The following is a 15,547-nucleotide window of genomic DNA, read 5'->3' as shown; positions in this document are numbered from 1 at the left end:
AGGAAGTGAAGAGAAAAGCGGAGAAAAGGTGCAGGAGGAGTGGAAGGACGTTCGGAGAAGAGAAAAAGTGAACGAGATAAAGGGTGAAGGAAGAAAGGTGAAAAAGAAATAAAGAGAGAAAGGATAGGTTAGGGTGGATAAGTCAGAAGGCGGGAAAAGAGGAGCGTAGGAGAGGGGCATAAAGGCGAAGATAGAGGGAATAAGAGAGAAAGTTAAGGCGGGAGCAAGACGGGGAATAGGAATAGGAAACAGGAACGAGATGTTTACAACGCCAGGAACAGCGAGAGAGAGAGACGGTAAAGGGGATAAGAGGAAGGCAAAGGGGGTGAGAGGTAGAGAGAGCGAAGAGGGCATGAGAGGGGGAAACAAGGAAGAAGTGAGACAGGCGAAAAGGTACAAAAGTGAAAGCGAGGGGAGTGAAACAGAGGGGGACGAAGGGAATGAAATGGACAGAACATTGATAGGGGTGGGGGAGAGTAAAGGAGAAGACAATGTATTTGAAAGAGTACTAGCAGAAATGAGAGAGTTGAGAAGAGAGGGGAAGAGAGAGAGAGAGGAAATGATGAGACGAATGGAAGAGGCGGAGAAAAAAAGAGAGGCAAAATGGGAGAGAGGTTTGGAAAAACTTAGAGAAGAATAGAGAAAGAAGAAAGATAGAGAGGAAAGGAAAAAAGAGAAAAGAGAAGAAAAAAGAAGACAAGAGAAGTGGGAAGAAAGAATGAAAGGATGGGAAGAAGAGATGAATAAGATGAAAAAATACATAGAAGGAAGAGAGACAAGGGTAGAAGTAAAAGGAGTAGATAATAGGGAAGAAATAGATTACATGAAGAGGAGGATGGATAGAGAAAATAGGGTAAATAATATAATTGTTACAGATCTGGAGAGAGAACTAAAATGGGAAAAAAAAGGAGACGCAGAGGAATGGTTAAAGGACAGAATGGGAATAAAGGGGGAAATAATAAGCCTAAGGAGCATAGGAGGATCAGAAACAAATCAGAGACAGGAAGGGATGGAGTATAGAAGGAAGAGGATGTGGCAAATAAAGTGTGCCTCATGGGAGCAAAAGGAGGGAATAATGAAGAAAAAAAGTAAATTAGGGGAGAAAAAAATATATATAGATCACGACTGGACTTGGAAACAAAGGAAAATAAGAGAGGAGGTAAGAAGAAAAGCAAGGGAATTGAAAAATAAGGGTAAGGAAGTTAAAATATGGCACAATGGGCTAAGAGCAGGGGAGGAAGAGTGGAGGTGGAACGAGAGAGAGGAGAGAATGACAAAGAAAGGAAGGGAGGGGTTTCGGAATTAAAGGGGGGAGAGGAGAGAGGAGAGAAGAGGTGAAGGGAAGGAAAACAGTAAAAATATTATTTTGGAATGTGGCGGGAATAAAGAGCTTGGAAGAAGAGGACTGGAAATATATTAGAAATTTTGATATAGTAGGACTTACGGAGACATGGGTGAAAAGAGAAGAAGTAGAAATAGGAATAGGAAGAAATCTGAATGGGTATAACATTGAATGGAGGGACTCGAGAAGGGAAGGAAAAAGGGGTAGGGAGATAGGGGGTGGACTGATGGCAGTTAGAGAAAGACAAGGGAGAATAAAGGTAAAATGGAAGGAAGAAAGGACAGAAGAAGTCATAGTAGGGGAAATAGAGATAGAGAGAGAGAAATGCACGGTTGCATCAGTCTACATGCAGCACAAGAAAAAAGAAAATTATGAGTACCTAACCGAAGAAATAGAGGAAAATAGAGGAAAAATATTAATAATAGGAGGAGACTTTAACGCTAGAACAGGAGGCGAAGGAAGAGAATGGGACAGCGAAGGACAGATAGGAGAAATAAAAACAAAGGATAGTATGATAAACGCAGAAGGGAAAGAGATGGTAAAATGGCTAGGAGAGACGGGATTAGTGATTATGAATGGGAAAAAAGAAGGAAATGAAGAAGGAGAAATTACATATATAGGAGCGAGAGGGATGTCGACAATTGACTACATAATAGGAAACATAGGAGGGGAAGAGAGAGTGAAGAAAATGCAAATGGGAGAGAGAACTAAATCGGATCACCTACCAGTAGAAGTGGAACTAGAAAACAGGGTTGAAGAAGAAAAAAACAGAGAAGAAGAAAGGTTAAGAGAAGACTGGAGCGAAGAAGGAATAAAAGAGTATCACAGATGGATAGGAGCAGTAGAAGGAACGGAAAAGTGGGAAGAGATAAAAATCAGAGTGCAGAACGCTGTAACAAAAAAGAAAATAAGAAGTAAAAAAGGAACAAGGAAAAGCTGGTGGAGAGAAGAATGTAAGGTAAAAAGAGACAAGGTAATGAATGCTCTGAAAGAACTAAGGAGAGGAACTGGGGATAGAAGCAGATACTTGGAAGCAAAGAGGGAATACAGAGAGGAAATAAGAAAGGCAAAAGAAGAGGAAGGAAGGAAAGTGGCGGAGGAAATAAGCAAGGATAGAACGAGAAGGAAATTTTGGGAAAAAGTGAGCGGAGGAAAGAAAAAAAGAATAAAAATAGACAAAAAGATAAGTAATGAGGAATGGCTAAATCACTTCAAGAAGCAGCTGGGAGAAAAAGAAAAGGACTACAATCAAAAAGAAGAAGGAGAAGAACAGGAAAAAGGTGAAAAAGAAGAGGGAGGGGAAATAAAAGTAGGGGAGGTAGTAGAAGTGATAAAGAGAATGAAAAAGAAAAAAGCATCAGGAGAAGATGGGATTGTAAATGAAGCGTGGATGGCAGGGACAGAAAGCCTAATAAAAGACCTGACAAAATGTCTAAATGGAGTATGGAACGGAGAAGGATTCCCGAAGGAATGGAGAAAGGGAATAATAGTACCAGTCTACAAGAAAGGAAAAAAAGAAGAAGTTAGCAATTACAGGGGTATAACGCTGATGGATACAGGTTACAAGATATATGCAGAAATAGTAAGGAAAAGACTAGATAGAGAGATAGAAGAAAAAGGAATACTAAGCGATACGCAATTGGGATTCAGACTAAAAAGAGGAACAATAGATGCAATATACGTGCTGAAAACGGCAATAGGAAAAGAAATCAGGGAAAAAGGTGGGAAATTGTTTGTCTTCTTCGCTGATATGAAAGCAGCGTTTGACAGGATAAGAAGAAAGAAGATATGGGAAATAATGAAGGAAAAAGAAATAGATAAAAGGATCAGAAGAAGTATAGAAGAAATATATAAAGAAACAGGATGCAGATTAAAAATTAGAGGAGAGATAATAGGGGAATTCGACACAGAAAAGGGAGTGAGGCAAGGGTGCCCGCTGAGCACCACGCTATTTAATCTTGCCTTTGCGGAGTTAGAAGAGAAAATGAGTAAAATTCAGGAAGGAGGAGTGGTAATAGGAAGAAAGAAAATCTGGACGATAGGATATGCGGATGATATAGTAATGTTGGCAAAAAATGAAAATGGGATGAAAGAGATGCTGAAAAAACTAAGGAGATTCTTAGAGGAAAGAGGGTTGGAATTAAATGTAGAAAAGTCAAAAATGATGAAATGTAAGAAAGGAGGAGGAAGAGAAAAGAAAGTTTTGAGTGGATAGGTAAGAAAATTGAAATGGTAAAAGAATATAACTATCTGGGATTCACAATAAACAAAAATAATGGGAATAAGAGACATATAAAGAAAACAGAAGGTAAAATAAATATGGGACTAGGAAAAGTATGGGGGTTGGGAGAAAGATTATTTAAAGAAAATTGGAAGCTAAGGATGATGTTATTTGATGCGTTAATGAAAAGCGTGATAATGTATGGAGCAGAAATATGGGGATGGAAAAGATACGAGGAAATAGAAAGACTACAAATGAAATATATAAAATGGGTACTGGGTTTAGACAGAAACACACCGAGTTATCTGATAAAATGGGAAACAGGAAGAAAAGAAATAAAAGAAAAAGCAATAGAGAGAGCGATGAGATATGAAAATAAAATAAAAGAAGAGAAGGATGGAACAATAAAGAAAGAAGCATGGAGAGAAATGAAGAGAAACGAAAAGAAAAGAGAAGAAAGAAATAAAAAAAAAGGAGAGAGAGAAGAAAGACTAGGGGAAAGTAAAAAATACAGAGAGAGAGAAGAAGGAGACGATGAAAGAGAAGAGTTCTGGGAAGAAGTAAGAGAAGAATTGAAGAAAAAAGAAGAAAAAGAAATGGAAGACAAGATGGAAAAATCAAGATATATAAGAGAGTGGAAGGGGATAAGGGAGGAAATGAAGAAAAGTAGACTAATAGAAATACAAAATGAAGGGAAAATAAGAGGGCTACAGATAAGAGAGAGGTTTAGGTTAGGGAACGAGACAAGAGGGTGTAGAGGAAGACTGGAAACACATAGTAGAAAAATGCGAAATGACAATAAAAGAAGGAGAAAAGTGGGAAGAAATAATGGTTGGGAGCAAAGAAAAAATAGCATGGATGAGGGATCTAAAGTGGAAAAGAAGAAGAAAAGAAGAAGAAAAAGAGAAATAAAAAGAAAAGTGAAAAGAGAGAAGAAAGAAAACGGTAAGAGAGAACCGTAGTAAGCATGAGTGAAAGCAGAGGGAGCGGAGGATACCGCAGTAAAGGTGTAAAAGCCCTAATACGGACAGATGAAAGAAGAGGAAAAGGAAACGCAAAGAAAAAGAAAAAACACTAAATCATCAAAGCACAATCACACACAAATACAACACAAAACACTAACAAGAAACAAGACACGTCACTCAACAAAATTGAAATGTATATTGTAAATAAACATTGTAACATTAAGTTAAATAAACTCAATATATATATATAGTAAATTATCTAAGATCGAAAGTAGGAAGAAGATGCGTTCCACCGTATTATGCGAAACATTTTTCAGATAAATCTAAGGTTTTAAGTGATGTCTATAAACATGCAGTATGCGAGTTTGATTGTGAAAATGATTCTAAAAAATACCCTCGATCTGTTATCTTTGCTGACGCTGAAGAGCTTTATGAAGCAGTCATAGAACATCGGAAGATAGAAGGGAATGTTCTTATTAAGGTTTTTGCCGATGGAGGTCAAGGCTTTTTTAAGATAAGCTTGACAATTCTTCCAGAGAATTATTCAACCTCATTAGATTATGGTGTCGAAAATAATCAATCAGATTTTGATGACGAATGCGAAAATGAATCGACTGGCAAAAGGAAGCTTTATTCAGAGGGCAGCAATATCAGCAAGAAAGGTAAACTCACCAGTGTAAATAGATTAATACTTTTGTGCGTGGTTCCTAATATAAAGGAATCGTATGATAATATTAAAACACTATTTGAAATTACAAAACTTAATAATATTCCTTTTAAGTTTGTTGCAGATTTCAAACTTCTCTTGATTGTTAATGGACAACAAACTGCAACAGCGATATTTCCCTGTCCATACTGTTTCATCACATTAGACGATTTAAAAAAAAATCCTTTTTGTAAGCATCATAGTAATTCGAGTTTGACTGGTAGTTCAGAGATTGAAGATGATGTACAATTAAAAACTTATGGAGATTTGAGAGATGATTACAATAAGTTTATTCTTACAGGTAAAGATAAAAAATTTAGCAAAGACCTCGCAGCACTATTAATCTACCTCTTTTTGCAGAAGATGATGAAACTTTTGTCCTACAAAAGTGCATTATCCCAGAACTAGACGTTTTACAAGGATTGTTAAATCATTTATTTTGGAATGGTTTAGTTCCTATTTTAGGTAGAGAAAAAGCATTGTTGTGACCTAAAAAAGTAAAAGTTATATCTAAAAATTACCATGGAGATGCTTTTGAGGGTAATGCCTGTCGAAAATTAAGCAAGCTGACAAACTTAATGATTATGAAATTTTTCAAAATGTAGGTTATTTGAAAATTGTGCCTTACATTGCTGCTTTCAAAGCAATGAATAAGGTCGTTGACTGTTGTTTTACTTCTGGCAAGGTAACATGTTCACCAGATGCTTATGTACATGAATTAGGCAAAGCATTGCAAAGTATCGATAACCTTTCAGAAACTTTAAAAATTCATGTGATTCTTGCGCATTTAAAAGCAAGTTTACAATTAATTGAAAATGATAAAGGCTTAGGGTTTTGGTCGGAACAAAGCGGAGAATCGGTACACCGAGAATTTTTAATATATTATAGCCGCTACAAAATAAATGATATTCACGATGAGTCATATGGATCAAGGTTAAAAAAAAGCAGTGGTTGAATTTTCTTCGCTGCACTTGTAATTTTGTTTTGTGCGATTGCTTATTTTTTTCCAATAATGAGGGATTAAGGCACACATGCTAATATTGAAAAAATATACAAAAAATACAAAAAAAAACATAAAAGATACAAAAAAATATAAAAAAATATACAAAAAAACAAAAAAAAAAGCAAAAAAAGAGATGGGGTCAGATAACCACTACGTCCACGCCGTTGACCCTGGGGTAAGCTGAAAGTGGTCTTCATATAAATTTTCATGGAAAATATCTATTTTATAACAATGGTACGGATTTGGAAAGTTGTTCGCAATAAAAAATACACAAATTTTATTAAAAAATTTCTTTGTTAAAGCTAATATTTTAAACTTATTACGAAAACAATGTAAAAAACGTATTTTTTTCGAAAAAGTGTCATAAATCGCAAAAGGGATCAGTTATGATTTCAATTTTTGCGAATTTTGAATCTACTTTTGATATAGAATCAACCTGCGCAAACCAATTTCGTCCACATTTTGATCAAACTTTTCTGACCTTCAAGAACACTGTGATCGGTGAACAGCCAGGCGAAAACGATGTAAACTTTTGCATACTATGTGATAAGGTACTAGATCCTAATAAGTCTTGTATAGTTAATCAACGGGGTATTGAGAAATTAGCAAGCGCTAGCCATCGAAGAAAAGACAATAAACATGTAGATTTGGAAAAAGTCCAAGAAATTACTGTACATAGAGCTTGTCAAACAATGTATGTTAGGGAATCGAATATAAAAGCGGCACTGAAAAATGCACTCAAAATTGTTGAAGTAGATAGAAAACGTAAAGAGGAAGGGCTTCAATTTGATTTTTCTACTTATTGTTTATTCTGTTCGCAAACATTTTATAATGTGGACAAATATTCTCGTGTGTTACAGCAAAGTACTATAGATAGCATTATAGCGCAGCTTGAAACGTATCAAGAAAATGAAATTAATTTAATGATATCGTCGCGTGTATGTAATTTAAAAGACAAGAACGATGAATATTACACTCAGGCAAATGTTTTTTATCATCGACGTTGCTTAAGTAAGTTTTATTTATATAATCCAACAAACGTGATAGGTAAATCTATAAGTGATGAAATGTCTCATTTAATATCATATATTATTAATTTTTTATTAGAAAATAGCGAAGAGTGTCAATTTTAGTTAAAAAAATTTTAAATCAATATATTAGTATTCACGGGTCTACAGATTTACCACCTCTTAATCGTATTGAAGATGCTCTAAAAAAACATTTTGAAGATGAGATAGTTACTTATACAGTTACCAATGATCGAATTATTTGTTTGAAAAGGTTGGGAGGATTATATAGTGAAAAAAATTTTTATGATAATCGTAAAAGTGACCCGCGAGAAGAAAAACTACGTATAATTACAGAAGCCGCAGAATTAATATTGCAAGATATTCGTTCAATAAAATGCGATATTGATAGTTATAAATCGCCAACTACATTTTTAGATAATGTTAACGAAGAAATTCCAGAAGCATTGAAAGTATTTCTCGACGTATTATTAAAAACACATAAACGAATCCCCAAAAAGGCCCTGATTTCAAATTAGATAATAAAATTAGTACTTTAGGCCATATTTTAATGTCTGTCGTTAGACCACGGTCGTTTTCTTTTTCAATATTACTAGCACTTTCTTGTATGATTCACACTAAATATGCTGCTAAAGGTATCATAGATTTTCTTCATAATTTAGGTCTTTGTGCTTCATATTTTGAGACAACTCGATTTGAAACATCGATTGTGAACTGTCCGAAACTATAGGTTTCATCTCCGATTCGTATTTGCAATTCGTATATGACAATGTAGATCACAATACTTGCACTATTGATGGAAAAAATACTTTTCATTCTATGGACGGTATAATGTGTGTGACGCCATCAGCGTCAGTACGCTCAAATACTTGTATTCCACGTTTAAAAGGAGCCTTTTCGTTTGATTCAACTAATACATTCGGGTTTACACCATTAAGTACTTTTAATAATAAGAAGCCTTTTAATTTGAGTTCTATAACTGTAGATGATTTAGCATTAGATAGTATCGATATAATTGGTAGATTAAAATCCATCGATTTGTTGTGGTTCTATGGAAAATTTAGTGCACCACAACAAACACCAAACTGGAATGGATTCATGAACAAATTTCATTTATTGAATCATGAATTTGATACATCAAAAATTATCCCTTTGCCATTTATTAATGCTCCTCCAAGCGACCATAAAACTATATTAACCTCATTAATCGATGCTAGGCAAAGAGCCGATATTAACAAACAAAAACATTGTTTTGTTACGTTCGACTTGCCATTGTTTATGAAAGCAATGGAAATCGTTTCCTCTATTGATCCCGATAACGATCCCCATAACCTGATGTCAGTATTTCCTCGTTTAGGCGGCTTCCATCTATTAATGTCTTATATTTCATCTGTCGGATATATAATGGGTGGAAGTGGCCTTAAAGAAGCTTTTAGTTCAATTTATTCTGAATTATCTGCTGATAAAGCTCTTATTGGCCAAGCTTTTTCTCGAGCTGTGAGAGGCCATCTGTTAGTCCAAGCAGCACTTGCTTCTATCATTTTTAAACAAATAGATCTTGATGATAATGAAAAAAATTTTTTAAATTAATCTCTATTAGACGTAGGATGGGATAATTTTAACAATAAACTTAAATCTGTTATAGTGCAAAATATAAAGGAAAAATTTGTAGAACGCGTCAATTATCTAAAAAATAATGGACCAACGTGTTAACTGTGGGTGCAATATTTTGAAATAGTTTATTTAATTCAATGATTTATAGATGTCGAACGTTCTGGCAATTTTCCGTTGCATTTGGAAATTATTAAATTAATGATTTCAATTTGTTATGCTTCGGGGCATCATTTGTATGTCAAAGCTAGCTTATTGTATATACAGCATATGCTAAAATTAAAAGATGTTATGGATTGTTAAGTATAATAAGTTTTGTAATCAGGGCTACTTCACAATTAGGCGGTCTAACAGATTTTGGTCTGGCATATGGTCAGATATGACCATAGAGCAGATGTTAATGAGGCCAATAAAATGTACTGGAGGTTTGACACATGGTCGCGGTTTGACAGAATCGGTTGTAGGAAAATGGGTTATGTCTAGAGTAGCTGTATTAGAAGTTAGTAGTGCGATAGAAAAATTCTGTAACGTTACATTTGCCACGTCTGAGCAACACGTAGATAATAGGGTGTCTCGTATTAATCGAGATACTGATGATTTAAATAAACTATTAAACTTTTTTGAATTCTGTAATCCATTCCCAGACACAATCAAAATTATTGGTATATTCTCTGGCTATGTTGGTGATTTGTCTTCTGTTTTAAAGCTTTCGAAATTGGGAATGTATTAATGAAAAATACAGCTGATAAAACATATTCATCCTTAAAATTTAAGCGGAGCAGTAAAGTTGTTAATTTACAAACCACTAATTCAATAATAAAAAATATCAGCAACGAAGTAGTTCATATATCACCGGAATTGATATTTCAAAAACTAGCGTTAAATATAAAAACTCCAGAAGATATTAGAGAATATAGCAGCAAATTTGAACTATCTTCAGTGTCATTGTCATTATTCGATGAAAATGGTATGCGGAAAACAAAAAAATCAGCATTTTATTCAAATTTTGAAAAAGTCGATATTATCGAGATCAAGGGCAAAACTACTCATGTAGTAGACGGAGGATATTTTCTTTATAAAGTCGTTTGGAATTGTAATGAGACAATAGAGTGCATATTAAATAAGTATATTTCGTATGCAAAAATCCATTCTAAACCCAATAGTTATATAGTCTTCGATGGTTATCCAGAAGATGATGCAAATGTAACGAAATCGGTTGAGCGTTCTCGGCGAAAATTAAAAAATATAGGTAGGGAAATAGCATTCAAAAATCATATGACAATAACGGTTGAGTAATGAAAAAAACAAAATCAAATTAATTGAAATATTATGCCATTTATTAAATGAAATAGGTTTCAGAACAAAAATTGCTTCTGATGATGCCGATGTTTTGATTGTTCAAACAGCGATTGATAATGAGCGCGTCGATAGTGATAACATTACAATTATTGTAGGCACAGATATAGATTTATTAGTAATATTAACGCAAATAGGACAAAACGTGAGTAATATCTTTTTCAGAAAAGACAGTAAAGGTGTTCATAATTATGAATACTATAGTAATACTAGCTTTTTATATAAAGATTTGTTAAGCATTGTAGACTTTTTGCATGCCTTTTGTGGTTGCGATACCACATCTGCTTTCTACAAAAAAGGTAAAAGTAAATTGATGGAAATATTTAATCATCAAAAATTAATAGAATTCGCTTCAGTTTTTTATAAAAAAGATGCTACTCACGACGAAGTTGCGAGCAGTGCATTCATTTTAATTATGGGTATTTATAGCAGTAAAGCAGAAAAGATTTTAATAGAAAAATCTAATGCTTTCTCGTTAAATGACCTTCGCTATTTGCATTTTAGCACGGCCATGGTCAAATCCAAATTTTTATTAGAATCTTTTCCACCAACCGAAGGAACAGCAAAAGAGCACGCGTTTAGAGTTTATTATCAAGTTCAAAGATGGCTAGGAAATTCAAATGTAAAAGCAACAGATTGGGGATGGGAAATAGATAACAATAGTCTTTTACCTATAGGTACTAAAGAGCCACTTGTGCCGAAAAAATTGCTTGAATAAATATCTTGTTCGTGTAGCAAGAAAGACTGCGTAGATTATTCTTGTACTTGCCGGAAAAATGGGTTAAAATGTACAAATCTTTGTGCACATTGTCACGAAGAATCTTGTTTCAATTTTGAAAAAAACATTATTATCAGATGCGATAGTAATGACGAAAATGATGAAATAATAGAATGCGAAACTATAATTGATAGTGTGTGTGATAATCTAGATAATGTAATAGACATGGACCAAGTACACTGCGCTAAAAGATATAGATTTAATGAATAACTTTAATATTTAAATTAAGTATCTATTGTATTACCATAATAATGTCATAATTTTTAAGTATAATGAAACAAATTAAAATTTATTGTAAATAACATTAAAAATATAATTATTATAAATAATATCTCAAACTGTTAATTAAATTTCAATAAAATAGCGTAATTACATATATATCAAAATAAGTAATATTAAAGCCAAACGCCGAGCGCCTGGCTTTTCTATTACTATATATACTTCCCCTCCGCGGGATCTGTATCCCCCACCGCTCGCTTTCTTTGACGCTCGGGCGCATTTTGCCCGATATTCAACGGCAAATTTCACCCTTTTAAACTGATTTTAGAGCAAAAGTTCAAATGACAAAGTTGTAGTTTGATTATTGAGCTTTAAAAAACTTTTTTCAAATAATGTATAACTCTAACGGCTGAGTCACAGGGCATTATGCAAGATGTACTAAAAAAAAAAGGTTTAATTGTCATTACTGTAGTGCCGAAAGTAATAATTATACATAGCTCAGAGTTAGCATATATAAAGAAGATAATGCAATCTACAAAATATCATAAGCTAATTCTTTCAACATCACTCTATGTGGAGATATGAATTTTTGAAATGTTACCTTTTTTGATCAATTTTGATGTTTTCTGCAATTATATTGATTATTAATTACTCAATTGAGATGAGCGATAGCTCATTTTATAGATAATTCTATTATCTATAACTTATTCCATTGAGGTACATACATACCTAACTTCAATAGTTTTGGTTTTATACGCGAAGAACATGTTTCTGCAAATTTCAAACGGCTGTAAAAAGTTATTAAATGAAAGTTGCGAGTTGGAAACATATACGTTTTCATCTACGCATAGTAATAAACAACTTTGCATAGTCGGTCTGCTGTTAGTATTAACGTCAGGAAATACCTCATTTTTGGCTTCATTGATTGGCCTATTAATATAATATATATATATATATGATATATATATAATTATTATACCGACCGAGCCATTACAGGCCCCTGCTGATAACGTTACAACTGAAAATGCTCTATTATAATTACGAAGCGACAATTTTAAACTTGATTGAACAGTATATATGCTAAAATTATCGCTTTGTAATTAGAATAAAAATTATTAAATTACACTGTTTAATTGCTTGCAAGTACAAAATTCATTTGAAAATAATCTCTAAGCTCTAGGTATCAACGGTAACCTATTCACGTGTAAGTTTTACTTTTTAATAAAAATGTGGAGAGAAGAGGGAAAGAATTAGGTATTGATAGTTCACCACCGGATTTTATTGCGTAAATATTATTTATTTATGCATTTCCAAGTTTAAAGCAAGATTAAGAATAATACTTATTATTGTACGATTATTCAATCAAAATCTATGTCAGTTTGAACATTTCCATGAATTTTGTTAATTAACCTACCATACCGCATTATTACATGTATTACATTATTTATGCAATATTTATCCTATTTATTATTTCTTAAAACATTATTAGGAATAAGACTTTATAATTATTAAAAAAAATTCAGGTTATCAAATAAACTTTCCTATGAGTATTGTAAGAGACCAGTCAAAATAACCAAAGCGACCCATACATTCATTAGCATTGTTCTAGCATTGTTTGTTTGACAGAATAAGATTGTGTTATTATTTATCATTCGGACTAATTAAAAAGTGAATTTATCGGTAGAATTTCCACATTTTTTGTAATAAGTTTTTAATTTCAATATGTTAAACCAAGGTTTATCACAAATTAAATAGTGATATCATATTTTAAACCAAAAAATAAATCAAAAACATGTCAAATATTTTTTGAAATAACTGATAGATTCCAAATATGTAAACAATTGAAATAAAATATTCTACATCAATTGTTCATCACATTCATTTTTCCAAATTTCAGGATAAACTAACATTATTTTCAACATTTTTGATATATTTTTTCTAAATCTTCTTAAGTAAAGTACAATACTTTGGTTTTATGATGGAATCAAAATTAAAATCACTATAAACAAAAATCATATATTTAGCTATCAATCTTTTATAAAGTTTATTAATAAAGCTTAAATCTACGTACAAATTAAGATTCGTAGCTTGAATTATAAGTGATTAAGTCTAAGTAATTTGGAAAGTTTAAATAAAAAATGAACATTTCAGAGATCAGTAATATGTTCATAACTTGTCACTCTATATTTTTTTAATACTATTTTCTTATTTGAAAATTGCAGGATACTACTATTACTATAACAATATATTATTTTAACTTATATATAGTAACAAAATAATAAATATATATATATATATATATATATATATATATATATATATATATATATAATAAAAATATAAACATATAGAAATAAACCATACAATTGTTATTTTCTTAATAAAATGTTTGAAATATTATGAATATTGAAATTATTTCCTGAATTAAAAAAATTTGAATTATTAGTTATTAGGAACCATAAAATAAATTAAAGAACCAAGTTAATGTGTTTTTAATAGTACATTAAAAGTAAATCTATTAACCTTTGCAATCTATTTATACTCAACAAAAAATATGAATTGTTTGAGAATATATCTAATTTTCTTATATATAAATTGATAATTTCACTATGCAAGAATGGATACATAAAACTTATTTTTTCAAATTGTTTATTTTTAGCTAACTTCAGAATAAATAAATTTCAAGATGTAATAAAATAAAAAACTAACATTATTTAATGTTATATATTAATCAATTTATAAAATCTGAAAATTAACATATTTCTTAAGATTAAGTTAACTACAGAATATCCATTCAAAGTAACTGGAGCTTTGGTAATATTATATTATGTCTTTTTCAAAGATAAATCTAGTACATTTATGCATAAATATTATTATAAAAAACGTTCTAAAAATTACTGAGTTCAGATCAACTTAATCAATACATTAATAAATTCAAAATGAAATTGTAGTTTTCTCTATACAATTGAACATTCATTTTTTTAAATTTGAAGGAATGATTGCATCTAATGAGTTATAAATGATTTATGGTATTTTTATTAAGCTAAGATATAAAACTATATAATGTATCAGCATAATGATATTTTATTAATCTTGAACCACTAAGTCAATTAGATTCATTAATTCGTCTGTGGCGCGGGCGCTACTTGAAGATGCATTAATCTTATTAAATAATTATTTTAATTGATATCAAGATTCAACTATTGATTTTATAATATTGACATTTCATATAAATTATTCGACCTTCAAGTTTAAAAAATAGTGAAAAAAAAATTCTTATTGATTATTATTTATATTTGTACATTTTATTGAAATTCATATTTTACAACAATTTTTTAAAATCATATTAAAGAGTAGATTATTCATAAATTTTAACAAATTTGAATAATATTTTACCTTTTTCTTGCAATGACATATCAAAAGTTTTATAAACTCGGAAGATATTTTTGTTGTCATCCATACATTAGGGCGTTTACAGAACGATTCTGAGGCTGCTTATTCAACAGACGCGAACTTGACGCGGATACAGCGTTGCTGGTGGAAAAGTTTTTCTCTGGGTCCCTATAAAATCTCCTTCTATATCAAGGGTCTCTAAAAAATATTTCACTATGTGCAACAGTTCAATTCGTGATTTCAGTTCCATAGTCAGGCCCTCGCCACATATGCGCATATGCGCGCGTACGAGGGCGTACAAACGCGTACAAATCGCTAAAAGTTTTGATAGTGCTAACAACAGAAAGTTACTACTATTCCTCGCATGCCCCAAACCTTCAATAATATAGCGTTATGATACGTTTGTTCCGGGAGTAAGTGTGTTCGTTTGGGTCATGCGAGGAATAGTAGTAACTTTCTGTTGTTGGCACTATCAAAATTTTTAGCGATTTGTACACGTTTGTACGCGCTCGTACGCGCGCGTATGCGCATATATAGCGAGGGCCTCAGTAATGAGAATCCGATAACGCTACAAAAAATTTCATTTTCACGAAGTCGTATCACATCTATATCGTTTATACAGCTATGATCAAAATGCTATGGGAATGCCGGCTGTGAATCTTGATCATAGTTATATAAACAATATAGATACGATACAACTTCATGAAAATAAAATTTTTTGTAGCGTCATCGGATTCTCATCACTGTCCATAGTTCTATTTTCAAATTTTGTCAAATCTGAACGAATTAAAAGCGTTTAGTTGTTGTGTAAATTTTTCGAATAAAATAATTTTTATTAAAAAGTCATGTGATCATAATGCACCAAGTGATGTACGTTAATTAAATGAGTGCAACATTTTTACGGATAATCTAAAAAATTATTTTT

At 32.0% G+C, this 15,547-nt stretch overlaps 1 protein-coding gene across 3 annotated transcripts in view; it reads right to left on the bottom strand.

The window, feature by feature from the left end:
* The window catches only part of LOC131665272 (biogenesis of lysosome-related organelles complex 1 subunit 6-like), a 278,512-nt gene extending 263,809 nt beyond the window's left edge, over positions 1-14,703 (bottom strand). For all 3 annotated transcript variants that reach the window (XM_058937056.1, XM_058937057.1, XM_058937058.1), the window contains exon 1: positions 14,626-14,703. In XM_058937056.1, coding sequence (XP_058793039.1) covers positions 14,626-14,689 — 64 coding nt within the window. In that variant the 5' untranslated portion in view covers positions 14,690-14,703. The remainder of the gene's footprint in view (positions 1-14,625) is intronic.
* Between the last annotated feature and the right edge of the window lie 844 nt (positions 14,704-15,547).

Source organism: Phymastichus coffea, unplaced genomic scaffold, assembly GCF_024137745.1.
Source record: "Phymastichus coffea isolate CEN01 unplaced genomic scaffold, Cenicafe_Pcof_1.1 PCOF00049, whole genome shotgun sequence".
Classification (NCBI taxonomy): domain Eukaryota; kingdom Metazoa; phylum Arthropoda; class Insecta; order Hymenoptera; family Eulophidae; genus Phymastichus; species Phymastichus coffea.
Note: the sequence above shows the minus strand (reverse complement) of the source record. Positions and strands in the feature narration are given on the sequence as shown.